This window comes from Octopus sinensis, unplaced genomic scaffold (assembly GCF_006345805.1).
Source record: "Octopus sinensis unplaced genomic scaffold, ASM634580v1 Contig20242, whole genome shotgun sequence".
In the NCBI taxonomy this organism is placed as follows: Eukaryota; Metazoa; Mollusca; class Cephalopoda; order Octopoda; family Octopodidae; genus Octopus; species Octopus sinensis.
The window spans coordinates 1-22326 of NW_021837015.1; the positions used below are offsets into that span (position 1 = coordinate 1).

At 38.2% G+C, this 22326-nt stretch overlaps 3 protein-coding genes across 3 annotated transcripts; 2 read left to right on the forward strand and 1 right to left on the reverse strand.

The window, feature by feature from the left end:
• The first annotated feature begins 826 nt into the window (after positions 1-826).
• On the forward strand, positions 827-2451 carry LOC115232260 (glutamyl-tRNA(Gln) amidotransferase subunit A, mitochondrial-like). Its single transcript, XM_036500312.1, is given in 6 exon segments — positions 827-845; positions 880-1230; positions 1272-1352; positions 1384-1893; positions 2059-2254; positions 2257-2451. Coding segments are annotated over 6 exon segments (1338 nt in total). The 5' UTR covers positions 827-840.
• A 6557-nt stretch (positions 2452-9008) lies between these two features.
• LOC115232261 lies at positions 9009-9410 on the forward strand. Its single transcript, XM_029802094.1, has one exon. It carries the CDS (start codon positions 9009-9011, stop codon positions 9408-9410), a length of 402 nt encoding a protein of 133 aa, XP_029657954.1.
• A 3855-nt stretch (positions 9411-13265) lies between these two features.
• Positions 13266-18864, reverse strand: LOC115232262 (N-acetylgalactosamine kinase-like). Its single transcript, XM_036500313.1, has 7 exons — positions 18628-18864; positions 17381-17492; positions 14141-14274; positions 13859-13972; positions 13771-13792; positions 13518-13735; positions 13266-13487 (listed from the first exon to the last, which is right to left on the reverse strand). The coding sequence occupies exons 1-7, from the start codon at positions 18862-18864 to the stop codon at positions 13266-13268; spliced, it is 1059 nt and encodes a 352-aa protein (XP_036356206.1).
• Positions 18865-22326: the final 3462 nt, after the last annotated feature.

A 22326-nucleotide genomic window follows, 5' to 3' on the forward strand; every position in this document is an offset into this window, starting at 1 on the left:
TAAAAAGTAAAGGCAGGCCATTTCTATACAGTTCCTACACAACGACCAGATGGGACATGGCGGAAGTCGGTCCGTGTCAAGGAAGGCTACATCCCCAGCGAACAGGCCCCACGGTACAAAATAAATATAAGTGTGTAGTTATGAAAGCAAATACAAAAAACAAGAACGATTAAGATTAGAAAAGAATTCCATCCAACCAGGATCTCAGGAATATCTGCAATACCAGCAGGATTCGTTAATTGAGGGACTGAATGACGCAATGAAAGATTTTAACATTTCCCGCGAAGTCCTCACTCAAAACACTCTACAATACCTCGGAAAGACCCAACAAAATAGATATAAACATCTGCTGAAAAAAATTGAGCATATTTCAGAACTAGAAGCGATGGATAGGAGTTCCTTGGTGACTGATCAGCTGGCTATGATATGCAGGAAGAAGGAGATATTGAGGGAATTTGAATCCCTTAAGGCTCAGGCCATCCTCAAACGAAATTCGGAGCAAACATCTGAGAAGGCTGCTATTTAATTTATTATGTTTTTGACGACATTTAAACCATTTTTTGTAAGTTATGTACTGTTTGTATATTTATATTCGATAATTTTTGAGAACACATTAGTACTACACAACGTATTGGATTTTAAATTTTTATTATTGAATTTTTATTACAAAATATAGTTATTCTAACTTTTAAGTATATTTTTTCCGGTGCATTTTTAAAGTTATTGATTTTCATGTTTACGAAATCATTTAAATAGATGTAAAAAATTACTTTAATAAATTAATTTAAATAATTATTAGAAATGTTCAGGTTGTAATGATGCGATTTTTTGGTCCTGTTAATGAGGTTGATAAACTGTTGAGTTTTTTTAACAGATTAGAAAAAACTTGCCTCAAAACTGTGAGGAAGTAGTTGAAAAAATATGGAAATCTCTAATTTCAGCAAACAATCACAACGCTTTATTAGATAAAATAGACAAGCATCAATTTAAACATTTATTCCTAACATCGATAGCCGAGAAAAGTACTATTTTTGCAGAATCTAAAGGAGCACTTTATGGCTTTAATGTTACCGTCAAAGACTCATATTGTGTGGCGGGAATGAGGACCACGTGTGGATCGAAAACACTCAAAGACTTCAAATCACATTACTCTGCGAATTTAGTTAACAAATTACTCAAAAATGGAGCAATTGTTTCGGCAAAAACAAATTTGGATGAATTTAGTATGGGGTTTGCATTTTTTGACAATTTTGAAGAAGTGGGGGGGTCAGTAGTCATTTCGGCGTCGTCACCAATCCTTGGGACAAAAACAGAATTTGTGGGGGAAGCTCAAGTGGGAGCGCGGTCTCTGCACTTTTAGGAGTATCCACCATGTTGTTATATTTTTATATTTCTCAGTTCATTAGGAGAGGACACGGGAGGGTCGGTTAGACTTCCTGCTGCTTTTTGTGGAGTAGTTGGCTTTAAACCCAGTTTTGGAATTTATTCTCGTCATGGGTTGATCCCCTTGGCCAATTCACTTGACACTCCTTCCTTCATGTCACGCCATGTTTGCGATATTAAGTTATGTGCAAAAATATTATCCGATGGGCCTGATGGGGCGGATTTGACAATTTCTCGGGTTAAAAATCTATTTAGCAATGAATACTCTGACTGGTCCACAATCCGGGTCGGAGTCCTCGATCTTCGATTTGTCAAGGGAAATGCCGATTCTCAAGTAATTCGAGAGATTAACCGAATTGCTGAACTTATTGAAGGACATAATATTGAAATAGTCAACCAAGTAGTCCTACCTCACGTGGGTTTATCAAGTTTATGTTATGACGTCATTTGTTATTCTGACGTGTGCTCGAATATGGCCCGGTACGACGGTGTTCGATATGGTTGGGTACGGTAATTCACGTTGTGAGGATTTTCATCACCAGAAATGACGGGCCACTTTGAGGATGAAATTTGTGTTAATCGGACAGCGTCTTTCGGGGAGAAAGTGAAGAAGCGCATTATTGCCGGAAATTATTTTCTTTTAAAAGAGTTTAAACTTGCTAATGTTAATCCTAGGAACTACAAAAACTACTACGAGCAGGCCATGAAGGTTCGACGTCTTATTTCTGACGATTTTTCTCGTATTTTTGAGTTCGTGGATTTTTTACTGATGCCCACGACTACACATTTGCCCCCGACTTTTGCCGAATTTGAGGAGGCTGAGAAGAGTGGGATAGATTATGATATTTTAACAATCCCAGCAAATTTAGCGGGTTTTCCTCATGAGATTAAATGAAAGGGGTTCCCTCCATTTCAATTCCATGTGGATTGTCGTCTGATGGACTTGCAATGTCGTGTCAGCTGATAGCTAGAAAATACGACGATTGTAGGCTTCTTGATTTTGCAGATTATGTTGCAAAGATTATTGATTTCAGTGGAAATTATGATCGTTTTAATAATTTGGTTTGAGTTGCAATTTTTAAAAATTTATATTTTTTTTAAAAATCTTCCGGTTCCTATAACAAATGAGGTTTAACTGTATTTCAATTATAAAAACCATAGTTATGAGATAAAACTAAAAAATTAGTATATTATTAAGAAATTATTTTTTTTTAAATATTTTAAACATAAAGTTATTAACGTTCATTTGTATGTCTTGTGTCGATGTATCAATCGAAACAAAAAGTGATTGATTTTATGAGAAATATTAGTTCAAAATCTAATTGATGTTGGGTACTACAATATAGTCTCACAAAATGAAAAATTTTCAGATATTTTTGACGAGCCTGTCAGAAGGTTGAGAGCTGATCTCAGAAGTTCTATAAATTTCACAACTCTTACAAAGTTATTTATACTGTTAAAATTAAGAGAACAAATTGAATTATTTTACAAAAATATTAACGAGGAAGCCCAATTATGGCGTCTTTTAATAAACTTGGAAGGGAAAAATTTTCAAAGTTCTATTCAGGTCGTATCATTATCACTCAATTCTAGGTAGCTATTAGATGGTTTGAGCAAAACTATTCGGTTTCTACAAACTCGGAAGATCTTGTTGCTGCCCTAAGAGCAAGTCGTCTGTATTCTATTGTTTTGGGATCTATAGATCTCCTAATTGCTGCAAATATGGTCCAGATTCCATTTTTCTTGATAAATTTGATCAGCATTTTGCACATGCTGAGGCATCTACTGCCAAAATATTGTTCGAATATGTCAGAGCGGGAAGAATTGAGGAGGTTGATCTTAAAAATTGCTAAAAAATCAAAAATAGGCTAAAAAGGCATGTTTAGAGGAGGATCCTTGGCGAGGGCTTTTATTAGAAGGCACCTCCTCTCTTTGGAGGAAGTGTTGTGCTGAATATACTATCCTTGTATTTTCTAGAATTTTCTATTTTATAGAAATCACTCTCTGATTACGAACGTGCCCTCTTTGGCGTCCTAACGGGGCAGTTCAAGGCAGTTCTTCCAGTGTGCAGTGACTGGGCTGACGCTACTTGGGCTGCACTGTGTTCACTAGGCACTGCTAGGCCCCTTTACGAGTACATTACCTGTTTTAATGATTTAATTTAGTGACACGATCAATGATAGTGCAACAATAAATAGGGATAATGGAAATGAATCACTTGAATGGTTTGCTAACCTAGAAGTCTAATATTAGTTTGGATACGGTTAAGTGCTCTATTAAGGAGTTGGATGATCGTGGCTACTCAAATTCACTTGAGTTGTATTATATCATTAAATGCTCTAGGTTTGATTTGAAAAATATGCTAAATGAGGAAAATATGTCATGCTATAGACATGATATATCATTTAATTTGTTCAAATTGGTTTTCTTGGACTTTCAATCAGTCCAGTCTTTTATCGAACACAACATAGATCGGTTCAATTCGTCAGTTATTCGACTTGTACTTCATGTATTTCTCATAAGGGGAAAACAAGACAAGAATCTGATAGCAGTTCGGGATAATGATAATTTTAGACAAATGTGTTTCAGCTACTCTTGGATAAGAACATATCAAGGCTCCTTGATGACGGTTCCTGGCGTATTGCAGTGGGATATGTGCCATTTCTTAGTTTGGAAAATCAAATTAGCTCAGCTTGTCGAATCTACAGAGCAGCTATTTCATTGCAAACTAGAAATGGGAGAACCTGTTTTGATTTGTGTCGCCAGAATAGACTTCCTGTGGTTGAGATAGGAATTGCCTTACTAAAGACATCCAATGTTGTTACTTTCATTCATATCTTAGAGTATTGATATAGTGGATAATATGGAATGGATGTTGTTTATTCCGACTCATTTCCCCAGTTTGCTTCGAGTTCTTAACAATGTTTTGCTCAAATTCGTGCTTGATGACAATTTTTCTATTTTTCCGACCATTTTTAATCGACTGAGTTCGCATGATTTGTTCGGAGGATGTTTTTTGGATGAAAAAGAAACCCAGAAATATACTTTTTTTGCTACTTTAGTGGTGGGTCGTACCTGTTCATGAGTATTAGAAGTGCAGGACTGCCTATGACAAGTGGTTCGACTCCTGCCAAAAGGAATCCCCCGAGTTGACTACAGTTAACCATGCAATCGCATCCTTGTCAATAAACGACTTTTTGTCGACCGTATTTGATCCAGTTGAAGATGTTTTTGTATGGTTTAGTGAGATTGAGTAGGTAGGAGGGCGAGTTTGGTGTGGTTAGAGACACGTATGTTGTGGAGAATTGTTTTCGTCTGTTGCAAATGCATCAAGTAATGGGGAAGGACGCAGAGGTGTTTGACTTGGTGTCCTTGATTGCAGGAAATGACAAAATGTTGCACAAAGTTTATTAGAGTTTTATTATTTTCAGTTTTTTACCCAAGTGCAGGTCAGGGAGTTTATGGAAACTGTCAAATATTCTTTTTTTGGTGTTTCTATTTTATGATTGGTCAATCTTTGTTTTTTTTATTATCTTTGGCTATTTTTAGCTTACATTTTCAATAGGTTAAGTTGCATCGGGTATAAGAATAAAGAGAATAGTGACTAATATTGAAAAATAGGTGTAGTGAGCCTGAAGTTTCGGTTGACACAGGTTCAAAGAAAAATCTGTCCAATAGAGATCCGTATTTATTTTGCGAATCTCCCTTTTTTTTGTTGCTGTGTAGGCTTAGGTCGCAGACGTGAGAAGACATGTTGACGCAAAACTGTCGGAGCATGTCGCATCCAATCACTTTTACAGAAAAGCTAGACGCCGTCTATCCTCTTACCGTCTTTCCTGGTAAGACCAGAGGGAGGCACGGGATATTGGCTGCCTCAATCAAACGTTTTACAATGCTATTAAGCTCCGCGTGCCTTGCGATTCTCTCATGGTTATTACAAGAAACCTGGTGTAGACCTATGCGGTCTAATCTAGATTCTTTCTCTCCCCTCTGGATTGCTCAGGACGAAGAGCTAGCATTCGGCACATCTTTGTGGACAGCTAGCGGACTTAAACTCAAGTGGACTTTCTCATCGATTGCCGGAGAAAAAAGAAAGGAGCAGAGTGGGTCGCCCTGTTGTACACCGGTGGCAGAAATAATGGTAGAAGAGCTAGAAATAAAAAAAGGAGAGCTGTAGGTTTAGAGCACGAACCCATAAATTGTTGGGCAACGAAAGAAGCAAGATTACAGCAAAGAGTCACGGTGAACATTGTTAAATGCGTAAGTTTGACTATGGGTTGTTAAATCTCGGTCACAAAACATATGGCAGTATCCACCGGTGTTTCAAGCTTAAGGGAACCATGACTCTAAGCTGTAGCTAAAGAAAAGCTTTTGAGATTTCCAGGAAGGAGGATTAGCATGCAAGCATTAAAGCTAGGCAGCGGAAAACGTCTCCGACGGCGATTTGGACGTACACCGCCATTTTTTGGAAAAAAGAACCTAGATAGGCGGAGAAAATGAGTCCACGAGCGGAAGCAGATAAATCTGAAGATAAAAGGTTGTTGACTAGTTCCCTGATCGAGGTAAGGAGCAGCGAGCCTGTTGGGCCGATCACTAGGGAAATGAGGTTTCAAGGGTGACTTAGGCGGAGACCCTCAATGCCTGCACTACTCCTACACGAAAAAGTATTGAGAGCTCGACAAATTGCATCGTTAGTGAGTCTCAAAAAGGAGGCCGTGGATTTTATGGATGGAAATGACCTGAGGTTTGCAGGTGCGGGAGGGTGTTTGCTCTTCAATGTGTTGATTACATTTTTAGTTAATGAAAGTATGCCTACCATTGGAGGCCAGAACTCTTATTGCTGCTCTGGTGTCACCCTCGATCAGTTTTGACATGATACGGGGACAGAGAGGATCGGTATCAATCCAACGAAATCCATTCCCGTTGGTTAAAACGTAGAACTGAGCATCCATTTCAATCTCTGATTGAGTCGTTTAACTTATTCCTGTATCCAAGTACGTCTGGGTTTCCCCCTGACATGACGAATTTTAAATTCTTCATACAACTTCATCATCTGTGAGTTGCAAAACTCAAGTCCATGATCAGTATTAATTATGAAACTATGCAAACCGTTATTCAAACACCACACTGACTACACTGACACTGACCAACCATAAGCATCTTGAACTTAGCTTTGACCCAACCATGTCCTTAAACAAACATGTCTCAAACATCTCGGACAAAGAAAACAGGCGTACAAACATTCTACAAATAATAAGTGGTCACATCACTGGTGCCCAGAAACCACTCCTCAAACGATTCTACAAATAAAACATCCGCTCCGTTCTGAGCTACGCAAGTCCGAGCTGGACCCCCTGTCTATCTGCAAGCTTTATTGGGAGAATTGGGAGAATTGGGAGAATGGCCCCGTTGGCTGAAGACTAAGCTATGGATAATGGATTTGGACAGTCGTGAGTTCGATTCCGAAGGAGGACAGTTTTCATCCTGGGGCTAATTCTCGTTATCGTTCCCCTGCCCGTGAGGCAACGAGTACTTCTGGCACGACACAGTTGGAAATGGGGATCTCTTACCTTTCGGGCTTAGCGTGGCGTTATGGGGTCCACCATGTCAGTTGGAGAATTTCAATCGGATATGGCAACGCTCAGGAGGCACTTAATGCCTACCGAAAAAGGACCTTTAGCTCTCAGACCCTGGGACATCGTCGTCTCAGGCCGATCATGCGGGCAGGATCGAACCTTTCAGAAGGATCTCCCTCGTTTGGATCGGCGATCACGGGAATAACTATAATTAACTGGCTTTGCCCGTGTTTGGTCTTTAAAAAAAAAAAAAAAAAAAAATACAATCAGTTCTAAACAAGGCTATACGATTATATCCGGGTGTCTGAAATACACACCTAACGATCACCTGTACTGCGAAACCAATCTTTTCCCGATAAAAGAACATTCAAATATAAGAGAAGCACAATTTTTATTCGTTTCGCGTAAATCTTATTACCCTTGGAAAACGAAGCTGGAGAAGTAACCGTTTTTCAGGATTTTGAGATCTTCAGCGCAATTGGAAGCAAAGCCTGGGTCGACGGGCGATATGGCTAGGTTCCCGTTGGAGAATGTGTCACAGCAGGTAGAATCCCATATAAGGGATTTCCCCTGCTCGAAGGGGAATGTAGTTAAGCCGTCAAGGCGTTTGCCGTCAACTCTGTCCAAATAGAAATCAGATAGAGGCAGGAGAGGGGATGTATTCCGAACTCGTCCACAGTTCCACCACAGCGACATTTATGAGCCTGACAGATTTTAAGCCCGACACGTAAGGAGATCTCGATTCCTAGGCACTCCGAGTCCAAGAGGTTCCCAATGGAGATTGCATAGGGAACTCATACCGAGCTTAAGGATGTAATCGAAATCAGATAGGAAGTCACTTCTGTAGAAACAGGGTGCACATCTTAGCGTAGTACAAAGGGCTTTAGGGACGGAAAAGTGATTTCGCAAGAGGAAAAATGCTACATGAGGCTCGATGTTTTTAAGCCTCTCGATCATTTTAGAGAGATTCAATATTTTTTTCCGAAAATAAACCTTCTAGAGCGGAAAGACCCATGGGTACCCCAAGGATGGATAGATTAGACTTTTCGGTAATACGAACGTCTGGAAAAATATTGTGGCAAATGGAAGAGGCAGCAAAAAATAAACTTTGATGGAGGTGGATATTCATTATTTCGAATTTATTTGCATTAATGGATAGGCCAATTGCCGAAAGGGATGGAAGGATAGTCCGGAAATCATCAAAAACTACTTCGGGAGGACCATAAATAGTTGCGTCGTCCAAATACCAAATGTTTACCGGGGATCGGACAGAATGGGGGATGCCATTAACGCCTAGTGCGAAAAGCACAGGACCAAGTGCAACCATTGGAAACGCCGACACCAAGTTGAGCGGGCAGAAAGTTTGGAGACAAACAGGGAACAATGGCATGACAGAGAAGCTTAGCGGAGAGCCTCCGGGAAACATTTCCCACAGCGATGGGTCTTACGCCGTTGTCCTTCTTCCCGAGGGCAGTAAGGTTTGCAGAAAAGAAGATACCGCGAGCAAAGTCAGGAAGCGAACCGGAGATAAAACGGTTGCAGAGATTGGTAATTGAGCGTAATAGTTTCCGCTCAGCTTCTGCGGTCATAGAAGAAGTCAAGTTTTTTATATGAGTAGCCCTAATATGAAGACTTACTCGACGAACCATTTGTTCTTTGTCAACGATCTTAAAACTACTTGCATTTTTCCTGAAGAGGGCGGGGATCCTGCAATCAATTAAAACAAATAAATTGCATTTACTAACGATCGCGGGATTTCTTGCCTCAAAATATGGTACTGAAAGCGGAGAAAACATCTGTGATGAGTCTATAAAAATCGCTCAGATGAATTGGTTAATGAAGAAGACTGAATGAAAATTTTTGCATTCTATATTATTCAAATGCCTGAATGATTAGAATGTTTATGTAGAAACCTCAAGCGGGTAGCTCCCAGAAGTGAAGCATTTTATTGCCTACTACAGAATAGAAACCTGTTTTTTTCAACCAAGCGAGCATTGTGCAACTATTTCGTAAGAGACAAAAAAACCGTTAGTCATTTGGAAACTCAGTATGGAAAAATGCTCAACAGTGATTATGTCAGGAGACAAAAAATGTTGCAATACGCGCCGATTCTTCAATAATTACAGACACGAAAATTCACATATATTCGTCCACGACAAAATGAAAAACGAAATTACTCTCATCAAAGTGGGAATCACTTCCCAGGACCGCCTGAAGCAAGGCGAAGTTGAGAAATGCCATAAATTATTGTCCGGGGAGTTGTCCAGCCTATACCCTAAAGTAAAAATACTTTCACTGGTTCTGATCTGGGACGGTGTCGTTTCCAAGTTTTTCAAGAAATACATTAAAAAGTTGGCTATCGAAGACGGAACTCGGACTTACATACAGTCAGTTGTGTTAGAGAAAACACTGGACAGTGTGGTGGTTGAACACAGACACGGAATAAATTAAGCCAGTAGCCTCATAATTGAAGCAAGTCGTTTGTATGAAGAAGATATAGAAAGTGGGGAAAAAGAAGCTGTAACTGATTTAGTTAGTTAGTTATGTTATCCCGGCTTCACTAACACGTAGGAAGCCGGCTGCAATCAGGTAGCGAGACGCGAAGATCGGGCGCTCCCAGAGATCCCGAATCCCAATAGGCGGAGACAAGTGAGGCGGTCCAGGACAGGGGAAGAGGTCTTCGGGGGTGAAGGAACGGTATGTTTCGAAAATCAGTGGATGATGACCTGAGCGAATCTGAGCAAGCTGGACACGGAGATATCTGCCGAGTGATTGCTCTGAGGAGTGGACCGGCGGGGGGGGAGAGTTGAGAAGTTTGTTGTTTTTGAGCATCCTGATAGCACGAGTGGAGATGTGGTCATGGATTAGTTTATTCGCAGTTTTCCCATTGTTGGTTGAGAGTATTTTTGATAGACATCTACATTGATCGTAACTGATTTAATGACAGAGGATAAAGAAGTAGTGTTGGTTACTTCTTTCTCTAAAAGAAGAAAATATTATATTTAATAAAAAAAAAATTAAGAAGAAAATTAATCTTCGTCCTCAGCCGACGAAGAAAAAAAAGCGATTCCTGATGATGACCCCGAATATCTCAACGTCTATAGGTGCAAATATATGGTTTCTGGCCAGGGACAAGGATTTCTTTTTTGGCGAGCTCCGCGTGTTTTGCTGCCGAATCAGGCTCAGCAACTGCCGAAATTAGATTATGTGCTGAAAATCTGTCGGAGCATGTCGCGTCCCATATGAGGAATTTTTCGTGATCAAAAAGAAATGTTATCATGCCATCTGAGCGTTTTCCATCTTCGCGATCCAACACGACCGAATTCAGCACATTAGGGAATCCCGCAGATGCCAGGACGCGGCTCACCACATCATTAAACCCAGAGTGGAGAGGGAAGCGGCCAGCGCTACGACGGCAAGATAGCGGGTGTAGTCCTAAGGTGTTTGTCTAACTGCAGCCGCATTGATGCTTATGGCAAATGTTTAATCCCAAGCGCAGGAAAACTGCGATGCAGAGGCATTCATTATCCAGTAATGTCCCGACTGACGCCATAGCCAGCCAGGCTCCTGAATACTTTTGGGACCTTGCAAACAGACAGGTCAGGCGGTGTTGATCAAGTTTACACTTGAAAAGCAAAAACTTGTAATCGGAATAAATTGCGTCCCATCCCCGCTATCTGGTCAAATAATCAGGTTTATTCAAGGCCATTTGGGGATCAGCATCCTACAGCCGAAGAGAACTCAGAGTCCAAGGGCAATTCAATGTAATTGTCTTACCTGCTGTTTATGATTTCAGATTTATGGTAATTGTCCACAACTTATTTACTGACTGTGTACACGTCAGACCGAAAAAATCAAACTCAAGCTAACTCAAGAATATTAAAATTTATAATTTGTGGCAAAAAGTGCATTTCTAGACCAAAATTACGTTTTATACGTTTAACCCCATAAAGGCAGTAAGCGAATCGTCCTCAAGGAAGTTGTACGGATACTTAACCCGCTCTTCTGCGAATCTACTTTTTGTCGATGCCTGAATGAAAGTGGAGGTGAGGTTTTCTGCAAATCCTGGTTTCCTTTGGTGATTTTTGTTTTTTGTAAAATGTTCCACCGGTGGTAAACATATTTCCAAAACCAAATTTTTACTTTTTATATTATTTAAACAAAAGACCGCAGTAAAAACCGAAGGGTCGTCTCTTGGTCTACCAGGTTTCAGTATCAGCCTTATTAGTGCTTGTATGCAAATATCCAACACTTATTTTACCGAGAAAAGAAGAGGTGCCGACTGTTTTTTAAATCTTTTGTTTGAGAGTAGTGTGTCTGATTTCCTGTGCTTCTTGTGTGTTACTTTTGCATAAAAACTTTGTTAGGTTATTTACCTTCTTTGAACATATTCTCCTGTAAATGTGATTACGTCGCCCGTGCAAAATGGCCTTCCACACATCTTCAGTTGATCGGTTCACGGATCGATTTCGGTTCACGGCTCTAAGAACCAGATTCCGTTTTAAACACTTATATCGATTTTTTCTAGCCTTTAATTCGCTATTCAATGTTCTGATACTGATGATTATATCCGAATTCATTTGGTAAAATTTCTTGAGGCGATTTCTTTACTTGGCAAAGGCAGACCTCCTTCAACCACTAGCAGAATGAGGTTCAAGTTTACATATGGCCATTGCTTTTGTTTCCATAATTATTTTCGTGAAGTAGCTGATGGCCTTGTCCAGAGAGCTGAACTTTCCCAGATGCTAATTGATCTCAGAGTCGGTTTTAGCATAGGTAAGGACATCAGAGTCGGTTTTAGCATTGTGTCGTGGGAATCGCAGCTCGGACGTCACTTTTGGCTCGTTTGATATTGTCACATTTCCGGACAGTATGAGATGTTCTTTTTATTCTTTTGAAGACGTTTGTAATTAGCATCTGGGAAGGTTGTTATTGGGTGCAAAGTCAGTTGATGTTTTTTGATCAATGTCGAGAAAAAAAGTGGGTTCCTCCCAGTGCGGATAGAGGTTCCAAAGCTCAAGTGGAGCAAAGCTGATTAGACGAGACCATGCTTCGCAGTAGTCTGACGTAAGCGCATAGCTAATGAAGAGAGAGAGGCATGTGGACACCTGTATCCTGACGGAATTGGGAATCCATAGGGGAATTTTCAAAGAACCTCGGAAATCTGATAGTTTAATAAGAAACGACCAGAGGGTGATTATTAGCCCAAGTTGGAAAAATAAATGAGAATAAATAAATGTTTTGAGCGTTATTTTTGCTGCACTATAAAGTACTATGGCTCTCGTGATAAGGCTAATAATAATCAAATATTCATTTGAGCTGTATTATTAATAACCAAGTACAGTCAAACCCCAGTAAGTCTCCACCACACTTACTCGCCACCTATTTGCTTGGCCGGAATCTAACTGTTCTCTTGCATGCTCGCAGATCGAGCTTGTTTTTTTGATTTTTTTCTTTCGAAAAAGAATATACTCACAAAAATGAATGTGGCGTGTATTCAACTTTTTCATTAATAGCTTCGTAAATGTCTTCTTAAATAATTAAACATTTCGACTTTCTTTATTTTTGAATACGTATTTAAGAATTAAAAATTCAGAAATCGCGGATGTATGCCATCTTTTAATTATCCACAGAATGTGACTTGCTCAGGTGTATTGAAGAATTTTTTAGATTCCCCAAAAAATGGAACATCATTAGTTTATTTTTGAAAAACAGGTAAGTCAGTCCTCTTCCAAAATCTTTTTTGCGTAAATTCTATTTTTTAAAAGATTTAAGTGTGGTTTGGCGCAACAAGCAAATGTTTAATTGCAGAACACCTCTGGACCTGACATATCTCATTCAAAATTAAGTTTATTAGTATCATCAATAAAAATGTTAATTTATTATGATGTAGAGACCCGTAGACGGGAGTGTGACAAAAATATCTGAAGAAATATTATTTGGCCTGTAATAAGAATCCATCACACTTTCCACAAACGAGTCAGCAAGATGACTGGGCACAAGTGACACACAACACCCACCCCATCCAGCTCCTGTCAAACGACTCCCCAGAGCACCCGAAGCACTAAAATACCTTTCAACCACTCAAACCGACAAGAAGCGACTAATTCATCTAAAAGAGGACAACTACAGTCATAAAACACTGAACAGCTGTGGTGACTCTCATCCATTAACAACCCCAGTCTCTGAGCCACTTTCTCACTCGAACAAACATCTTCAGTTGCCTCCAAAAATTCCCTAACTCTCAAAGCCTCCCCAAAAACATGCATCGACCGAGAAAAAAGATCAAACTCCACGACTTGTATTTTAAACGACACAAAAACCATGTCCCAGATTTGAGGGCAAAACCCGCTCGATGAGGTCGCCTTCCTCCATTTCAAGCTCAGAAGCAATTTCGGCACGTGTGTAGCAATACGTGTGGAACTCACTTTTAACGATATCAATCATTTCTTCTAAAGTTGAACCTAACAGAATTTGAAGACTGGCCAATTTCGTAATTGGTGATTTCGACTTTCGTTTAGAAATAAGCTAAAAATAAATTTTGACGTAAAAACAGACCATTGCTGCTAAACGGCACTCAGCGACTCGAGTGTTGAATTGAAAAGTGGCAGCTTTATTCATTTTAACACCAGAATTGGCCACCACAAAAGACATTCCTTTAGGAAGGGTCACTAAGGATGTCCTCAAAGGGTCAAATTCAATCGAACATGCCAAAAATGACAAAAATTTTTTACAGAGCCTGAAGTTGATAGGAATGACGCCGCCTGATCCATTCCCCCTCCTTGGGTTCCAATCAATCTCTCAAACTGACCGCATAAATCAGCTAAATTATTCTATTAATAAATAATAATTAATTCAAACTAATTAATTAATAATAGTAATTAACAATAAATAAATACCGCAGAAATTTCCTGTGGGGAAAACATGTGATAGATTACTACTGCCGAAGCACACACTAGGGCACTCGAACTCGAAAGGCCAGCTGATGGGGGAATATCTCCATCCACCAAAATCTAAATTTAAAATCAAAAAAAACTACATCAAGTCCATTTGGTAGTACTTCTAGTTCAAGGTACCGAGACATGCCAATGAGCCCACACAACACGTAATCAGCCCAGCCTTGATTTGTCAAGACAAGTTTGTCGGTAGTGGTGTAATGATCTCTGAATTATTCAATAAACAAAAAACGGATATAAATCTGTTTTAGTGTTCGAAATGTTTATTTGAGACATTTGGTTGGTGGAGACAGCCACAATGGCACACTGTTCAATGGCCATGGGACACACGCCGTACCCACAGTAGTCAATGTGCTCGCCTGTAAATTTGGCAGAGATTTGTACCGATGAGGTTGACCCGCCCTGGGGCTCTCACGAAGAATTGAGGGGGATGTTGGTAGCGAGTATAGAATGATTTTGATAGTTTGTTCATTCTATTATTTATTTATTTTTTAATGCCTTGGTGTGTCTTGATATGATTGTTTTGGAATTGTGTGGGCCATTATGGTCAGAATGTCAAATTAATTTATTTAAATTTAAAATATTTTATAATATATTAAATGTATCATTAAATTCTTTAGATTAAATATACTGTATTAAAATAAATTTGATTAATAAAACTTTTTTTTAATTATTATTTTTGTTTATATATAGCCGTCAAATTAAACTAAAATTAAAGATTTATTCAGGGGTTATAGCCCAGCCGAACGGATTGCTTGCGTTCCCACGCACGATTGTAAGCGAGATCCTGCCTCAACCAAGAGGACTCGCGAGCATCCATTTTCTTCCGAGCAATGAGGATGCCGAGGTCTTTTATGAAGCATGAGGTGAGCGGACCTATTTTTAAAACTATTTTTTTAATTCCCATCGTCCATTATATTTTATCAAGATCTCGTAAAAGCGAATTAATGCTTTTCCAGTTTGGAAAAACAGTCGACTATCTTTCTGAGGAGGTCGGGTATTTTGCGAGTAATTAAAACAAGAGAATGACACTTATCCACAATCGCAGAATTTCTTGCCCTCGAAAATCTGAACATTGATTCACTCCAAGAAAACTTTTGCTTAACAGAACCATCCTAAATCACTCGGTGGTGTATAAATGTATGAAGGCAGAGCCACTAAATACAGTCCACACTTTTTGCTCGCCATATTTTTCAAAAAAGAACTTTTAAGTTTGTCCATTTACGTTTATCCACGACAACCGCGGGACAAGTATTAAATAGTGAATATAGCATTTATATATGGGAGAGTATAGATCAGGGGTGCGCAAGTGCGGCCGTGAGTCGATGAATGTGCGGCCGTGGGCACAATTATGTCATCGAGCAACTAATCTTAATAATAAAATGGTATGGTGTGTGTCTGTCTGTCTGTGTGTGCACACCAACTTCAAATTGGCAATACGATGTCCTCGACTAACATGATGAGGTCCTTAAAACCTTCCCCCCAAAAAAAATTAAAAAAAAATTTTCTGCATTTTGGTTAAAATGAACAACTACGATGTCCTCGACTTACATGATGAGGTCCATAAAACCTTCCCCCCCAAAAAAAATTAAAAAAAAATTTTCTGCATTTTGGTTAAAATGAACAACTACGATGTCCTCGACTTACATGATGAGGTCCATAAAACCTTCCCCCAAAAAAAAATTAAAAAAAAATTTTCTGCATTTTGGTTAAAATGAAGAACTGTGATGTCCTCGACTTACATGATGAGGTCCTTAAAACCTTCCCCCAAAAAAAATTAAATAAAATTTTCTGCATTTTGGTTAAAATGAACAACTACGATGTCCTCGACTTACATGATGAGGTCCTTAAAACCTTCCCCCCAAAAAAAATTAAAAAAAAATTTTCTGCATTTTGGTTAAAATGAAGAACTGTAATGTCCTCGACTTACATGATGAGGTCCTTAAAACCTTCCCCCCAAAAAAAATTAAAAAAAAATTTTCTGCATTTTGGTTAAAATGAACAACTACGATGTCCTCGACTTACATGATGAGGTCCATAAAACCTTCCCCAAAAAAAATCAAAAAAAAATTTTCTGCATTTTGGTTAAAATGAAGAACTGTGATGTCCTCGACTTACATGATGAGGTCCTTAAAACATTCCCCCCAAAAAAAAATTAAATAAAATTTTCTGCATTTTGGTTAAAATGAACAACTACGATGTCCTCGACTTACATGATGAGGTCCTTAAAACCTTCCCCCCAAAAAAAATTAAAAAAAAATTTTCTGCATTTTGGTTAAAATGAAGAACTGTGATGTCCTCGACTTACATGATGAGGTCCATAAAACCTTCCCCCAAAAAAAAATTAAAAAAAATTTTCTGCATTTTGGTTAAAATGAAGAACTTTGATGTCCTCGACTTACATGATGAGGTCCTTAAAACCTTCCCCCCAAAAAAAAATTAAATAAAATTTTCTGCATTTTGGTTAAAATGAACAACTACGATGTCCTCGACTTACATGATGAGGTCCTTAAAACCTTCCCCCCAAAAAAAATTAAATAAAATTTTCTGCATTTTGGTTAAAATGAACAACTACGATGTCCTCGACTTACATGATGAGGTCCTTAAAACCTTCCCCCCAAAAAAAATTAAAAAAAAATTTTCTGCATTTTGGTTAAAATGAAGAACTGTGATGTCCTCGACTTACATGATGAGGTCCATAAACCTTCCCCCAAAAAAAAATTAAAAAAAAATTTTCTGCATTTTGTTAAAAATGAAAACTTTGATGTCCTCGACTTACATGATGAGTCCCTTAAACCTTCCCCCCAAAAAAAAATTAAATAAAATTTTCTCTGGCATTTTGGTTAAAATGAACAACTACGATGTCCTCGACTTACATGATGAGGTCCTTAAAACCTTCCCCCCAAAAAAAATTAAATAAAATTTTCTTCGCATTTTGGTTAAAATGACAACTACGATGTCCTCGACTTACATGATGAGGTCCTTAAACCTTCCCCCCCAAAACAAATTAAAAAACAATTTTCTGCATTTTGGTTAAAATGAAGAACTGTGATGTCCTCGACTTACATGATGAGGTCCATAAAACCTTCCCCCAAAAAAAAAATTAAAAAAATTTTCTGCATTTTGGTTAAAATGAACAACTACGATGTCACAGTCGGTTTATGAAACACGCCGTTAATGAAACGCCAGCATCAAATTAGAAAAAAAATTGATTTTGTCGATAAAAAATTTATAAATTGACAAATACCTGGCAAGACAAGACAAGTTTTATTTCCCAACAAACCCATAAATTAAAGTTACGAAGAAGGCCAAGAGCAGAACAAGAAACTAATTAAAGTGGGCTTGATTTCATTATATAGGGTCATTTTATGAGACACCACATGTCTCTTCTTCGCATATACCCTAAAGAATTACATCATAATTTCCATAAGTGACGTAACAAATCTTCTATCTTTCTGACTTTACCGTCATAAGCATCTTCGATTTTTGAACTTAAGTTCAATCCAAATGCCAATTGAATAGCAAATCTTCTGGTCTTTTCCAACTTTTTCACAAAAATGCTACTTTCTTCTTCGACCTATACCATCCTTGATAGCCATATATCAAGAATGGCTCAATACATGTAGATACACAAAAAGGAAAGTTTCAGGCTCCAAATGAAATCGAGTAAGGATTTCAACATTCCTGTAGCTTTCTCTCTTCGTGTTTTGATATGATCTTTAAAAGATCCTCTTCGGTCTATCGATACTCCGAGATACTCCAATTTTCCAGAGTTTTTTATATCTCCTGTATTTATATATTCATTGATATTTTTTCTTTTACTTGCAATCCATGTGACTGTTGATTTTCTCTTGACAGAGTCAACCCATTGTTTTGGCACCACCTCCCAATGTTTTTATATGGGTTTCTACCCTTTTCCACGAATTTGTTTACTTATGCTTGAATCAAGCACAAGAATGTCATCAGCATAAATAATCATACGACTATTTATGCTCTCAGTTTTTGGTAACTCACTCATTACACAATTGAAGAGTAGCGGGCTGAGAATTGATCCCTGCGGAACCCCTCTTCGTAATTCAATTTTCTTAGAAATTAAATTTCCAACACGTATATACGACCTCCTTCTTGAAAGAAAGTTTTCTATCCATAATAATGCGGTCTCCCCAATTCCTGCTTTTGATAACGTATCAAGAAGTCCGTAGTGCCAAACTGTCAAAGGCCTTCGTTATATCCAAGCACGCTATTGTAAGAAATTCCTTTTTTCCTCTCGAACTATCAATTGCAGATCTCAGCTCTCTGAGACAATCTCCAGTCCCTTTTTTATGTCGAAAACCCATTGATTGTCAGAAAGAAATTATTATCCTCAACAAGCCTTGAGAGACGATTGAAAAACATTTTCTCCATAATTTTCGAAATTGAGCAGATTAAGCTAATGGCCTATAGCTATCTGCTTTTGACTTAGGCTTTCCTTTTTCACGACCATACGTACAATTGTTCGTTCCAGGTCGACGGAACATGTCCAAAACTCCACGAAGAATTGTACAATATATTTAGTAATCCAACTATACGTCTGGTCCGCATCTTGAAAATACTCATTGGGATGAATCCCATCCTGGTGCTTTATTTTTGCAACCTTTTATCGCAGTATTATTTCTCTTGTGGTTATAGGTTGCACAAGGGACTATTCAGTTTCGACGTTTCTTTATAATTACTTCTTTATTTTGCACTTCTTGTGGAATAAAGGTGGCTGGATCAGTCTCTTGAATTCTGGACAATTGTTTGCGTAATATATCCGGTATTTCTTCCTTCGGAATAGTAAAACCATCATCTGATTTCAGAGAAATTTCTTCTTTTATTACTTGGCGAAACCATTCTTGCAAATAGTTTCCAAAATTTTGGATTCTTTCGATGTAGCTTTGAACATTCCTTTTTCCATATTTTTTCTTCATTCTTCTTACAACATCCATTATCTTCCTTTATTTAACTTGATCTGGTTTTAAGTTCGTGGGAGTCAAAGAAATCCCAACACCTCCTTAATTTATTTTCCAATTTATTCTTCTCCCGACGTAGAGAACGTTCTTCTACTCCTATTATCATATTTTCCTCCTGCGGTAGGAGATTTTTCCTTTTTCCATAATTTTCCAGATAACTTAGTAATAAGCATCTTTATTGTTATCCAGGTTATCGATATCTTTCGGTTTCGAAATCCTCAAAGAATCTATACCACCAAGTTTTATTCTGATGAAAAAATTGGAGTGATCCAATTCAATTCTACTAATATCATATCCAACGAATATGTGCTGTGTGTGAACCGGACCGGTTCTTAATTCAATCGTTTGTGGAATGTGATCACTTCCTACGTCATTTTCAATATATGAGGATTGCACATTTCACTCATCTTTTGAGGCATTATGAACAGTCCAAGTCTATCACCACTATAAGTTGCATAGTGATTTATTTCTTTCTGCCGACGTCAATATTTTCAGTTCCTCCGATTTCATCCACTTTACAAGACATTTTCCATCTTGATTTGTTGTAACACACCCGTAATCAACATGCTTCGAGTTCAAATCCCCACTAAAATCGGATTCACGTTTTTGTTAAAGAATTCATCAATAATCCATGGGTATTCACGTAATTTCTTCGAATAATACCTCCAATGGCAGGGCCGATGCTCTCGATGAGGGTGAAGAGAACGTTATCTAAACAACAAAATAACACACCTTGAAGTTTTGAAGGCTATAAAAAAATTAAAAACAACCGTGCGGCGGGTCCAGACAACATCAACGGTGAATTGATAAAGTACTCCCCAATGGAGATCTCAACTTAATCACAAATCTCCTGAACGAGTGTTCCATGGAAATACCATACCGCCTATTGGAAAGGAACGCTAATTCCTCTCCAAAAACCCAACAAGCCGCAAGGTCCTCTTAACACATTCGCCCATCATACTCTTGACACAATAAGGAAAATCTTCTCACTCGTAACACTGGAACGTATTAAGGACCCTGTTAATGAATATCTGTCGGCTAGCCAAAGTGGATCAGGCCTGGGCGATCAACTGCAGATGTAGTATGGGGACATATGGATCTGTGCCATATCTCAGAAATTTAAAATGGCGACCACAATATGGGCATTGATATGAGCAGGGCATTTGATACAATCCGCAAGACAACTAATGGAGATCCTCAAAACCATTCTTGACAATGACTCGATCAGATGGTTCGAGCACTACTTATAGACCCGAGTTAACGGTGAAGATCGGACCCGTACAATCAAGATCTTTCAAAACAAGCATTGGAACGCCCCAAGGTGATTCAATATCACCTGTACTATTCATATTCATTGTCTATCTTGAAGCGGCACTAAGAGATCTGAGAAAACTAGTGAAGACTACTTCAATAACTGAAGTGATATATGCCGACGATGTAGACTTTTTGTCTCATGATAAGTCGACACTCGAAGAACTGCTGACCATGCTTCTCATGCACTGGAAAAATGGTTCTTAAAAGTGAAATAGAAAAACCGAATATGTAACAATCAACCGGGAGGCAAATAGAACAGACGAAAAATGGCGAAACTCGAAAAAAAGTTGGAACTCTTTTAGGAGATAGTGAAGACATTATGAGGAGAAAGATGCTATCGACTGTTGCACTTAACAAACTGCGGACCACACTTGGCTACGAAACCGCGAGGTTGGAACGGCCTTACGTGCCAAATTATACAATGCTTTTATTAAACCCATACTTTTGTACAACGGAGGAACATGGGGAATTCTGAGTCTGAATCAAAATCTCTTGATGCATTCCATAGAAGACAGTTAAGAATTCTTATTGGCATCAACTGGCCAAAGAAAATCAAGAACTCCACCCTATACAATATCTGCAACAGCAGACCCGTCAGTGTGGACATTACCGAAGCACGTTGGCGCCTATTGGGCCACATTCTAAGACTCGACCAGGATGTCTATGCTAACTGGGCAATGGATCATATTACGCAAAGGACGAAGATCTGCGTCCCGAGGACGCCCACGAAATACATTACCTATTGTAATCTCAAAAGAACTACAACGCGTTAAAAGACAACTGAAAAATGGAGACGACCTAGATACTCTCAGGAGTATAGATACAACGCACATCATGGAAAATTATGACCGAAAAGATAGCTCATATGTGGCACATGTGGGAACTTAATTAGTTTAAATTACATTATGTTCCTATGACAGTGCTAATAATAATAAAATTGTTATCCATCCATATTTGTTTGTATTTGAACGCTGACTATTCACATACATCTTCCTTCAATAATTCTAGCCCTCTTTGTCTTCAAATTAGTTCTATAATAAATTGAAGTTCCAGTTCCAGAAATAGAACCATCCTTCCATGGAATATCAATTGATGAAAATCCATTGAGTTTAAAGGAACTACCCTCTTGATCTTTGTCTCATTTACTATCAAAACATCCATACAACACTGTGCTGACCAATGCAGTCAGCTCTGAGGCCCGCTTTCTAAGAGAGCGGGCATTGATCAGGGTTATCCTGATTACTTCTGATTTTTGGTGGCTGATCCCTTTTCTAGAATCGCCACCAAATCCAGTAAAAGCTTCGTATCCTTTTTGTTTTCGTTACTTCTATAATGCTTTTTCTAATTTCTCCAAATTTTTGTGAGTAATCTAGCTGACATTTCGTACTTATCATCTGTGCTGAGATTTTATTTTTTTCAAAATACAAATACCTGAGCTGGTATTTGGGTTTTAAATATATTCATTATAAAATTAAAATCGATGCCAAAGCAGAATGTGCTTTAAACCGATTTCATAAATAAATAATATTTTAAAATTAATAATTGATTTTTAGAATAATGAGAAAAAATTCTAATGCTTCATAATGTATTAAAATGTCAAACAGAATCTTCTGAAGGAGCAAGCCTGTCTGCACAGTTCATTTGTGATTAGAAGATCTAATTTTAGAGATTGAAAAGAGAAATAGCAATGAGATCTGTCAAATTATTACCCCCCTCACAACCTAAACCAAATTAGCGTTCAGTATTCATTGATTTTACTTTTCTATTAAGGTCTACTTATAAATTATTTTATGGGATTCAATGGAAAATTTAAGTTATTTCAATTTTAATTTTTAAATCATGTTAAATTTTAAATCATTTTATAAATATATTTTTTTACTTTACCTTGTTGCCCTATTCAAAGCACTAGTGTCCATTCAACGGCGTGTCCATTTTATGGACGGTCAAAATTATGACTAATTATTATTTCCAACTAGCTCGCAGCTCGCTTCGCTCACCGCGACCTAGCTCCTGCGGAGGGCCTGTTTCATCAACAACTATAAGTTTATGTAGATGTATAAAACTACTGGTTGAAGTAAACCCTATCTATCGCCTGTTGTTCGTTTT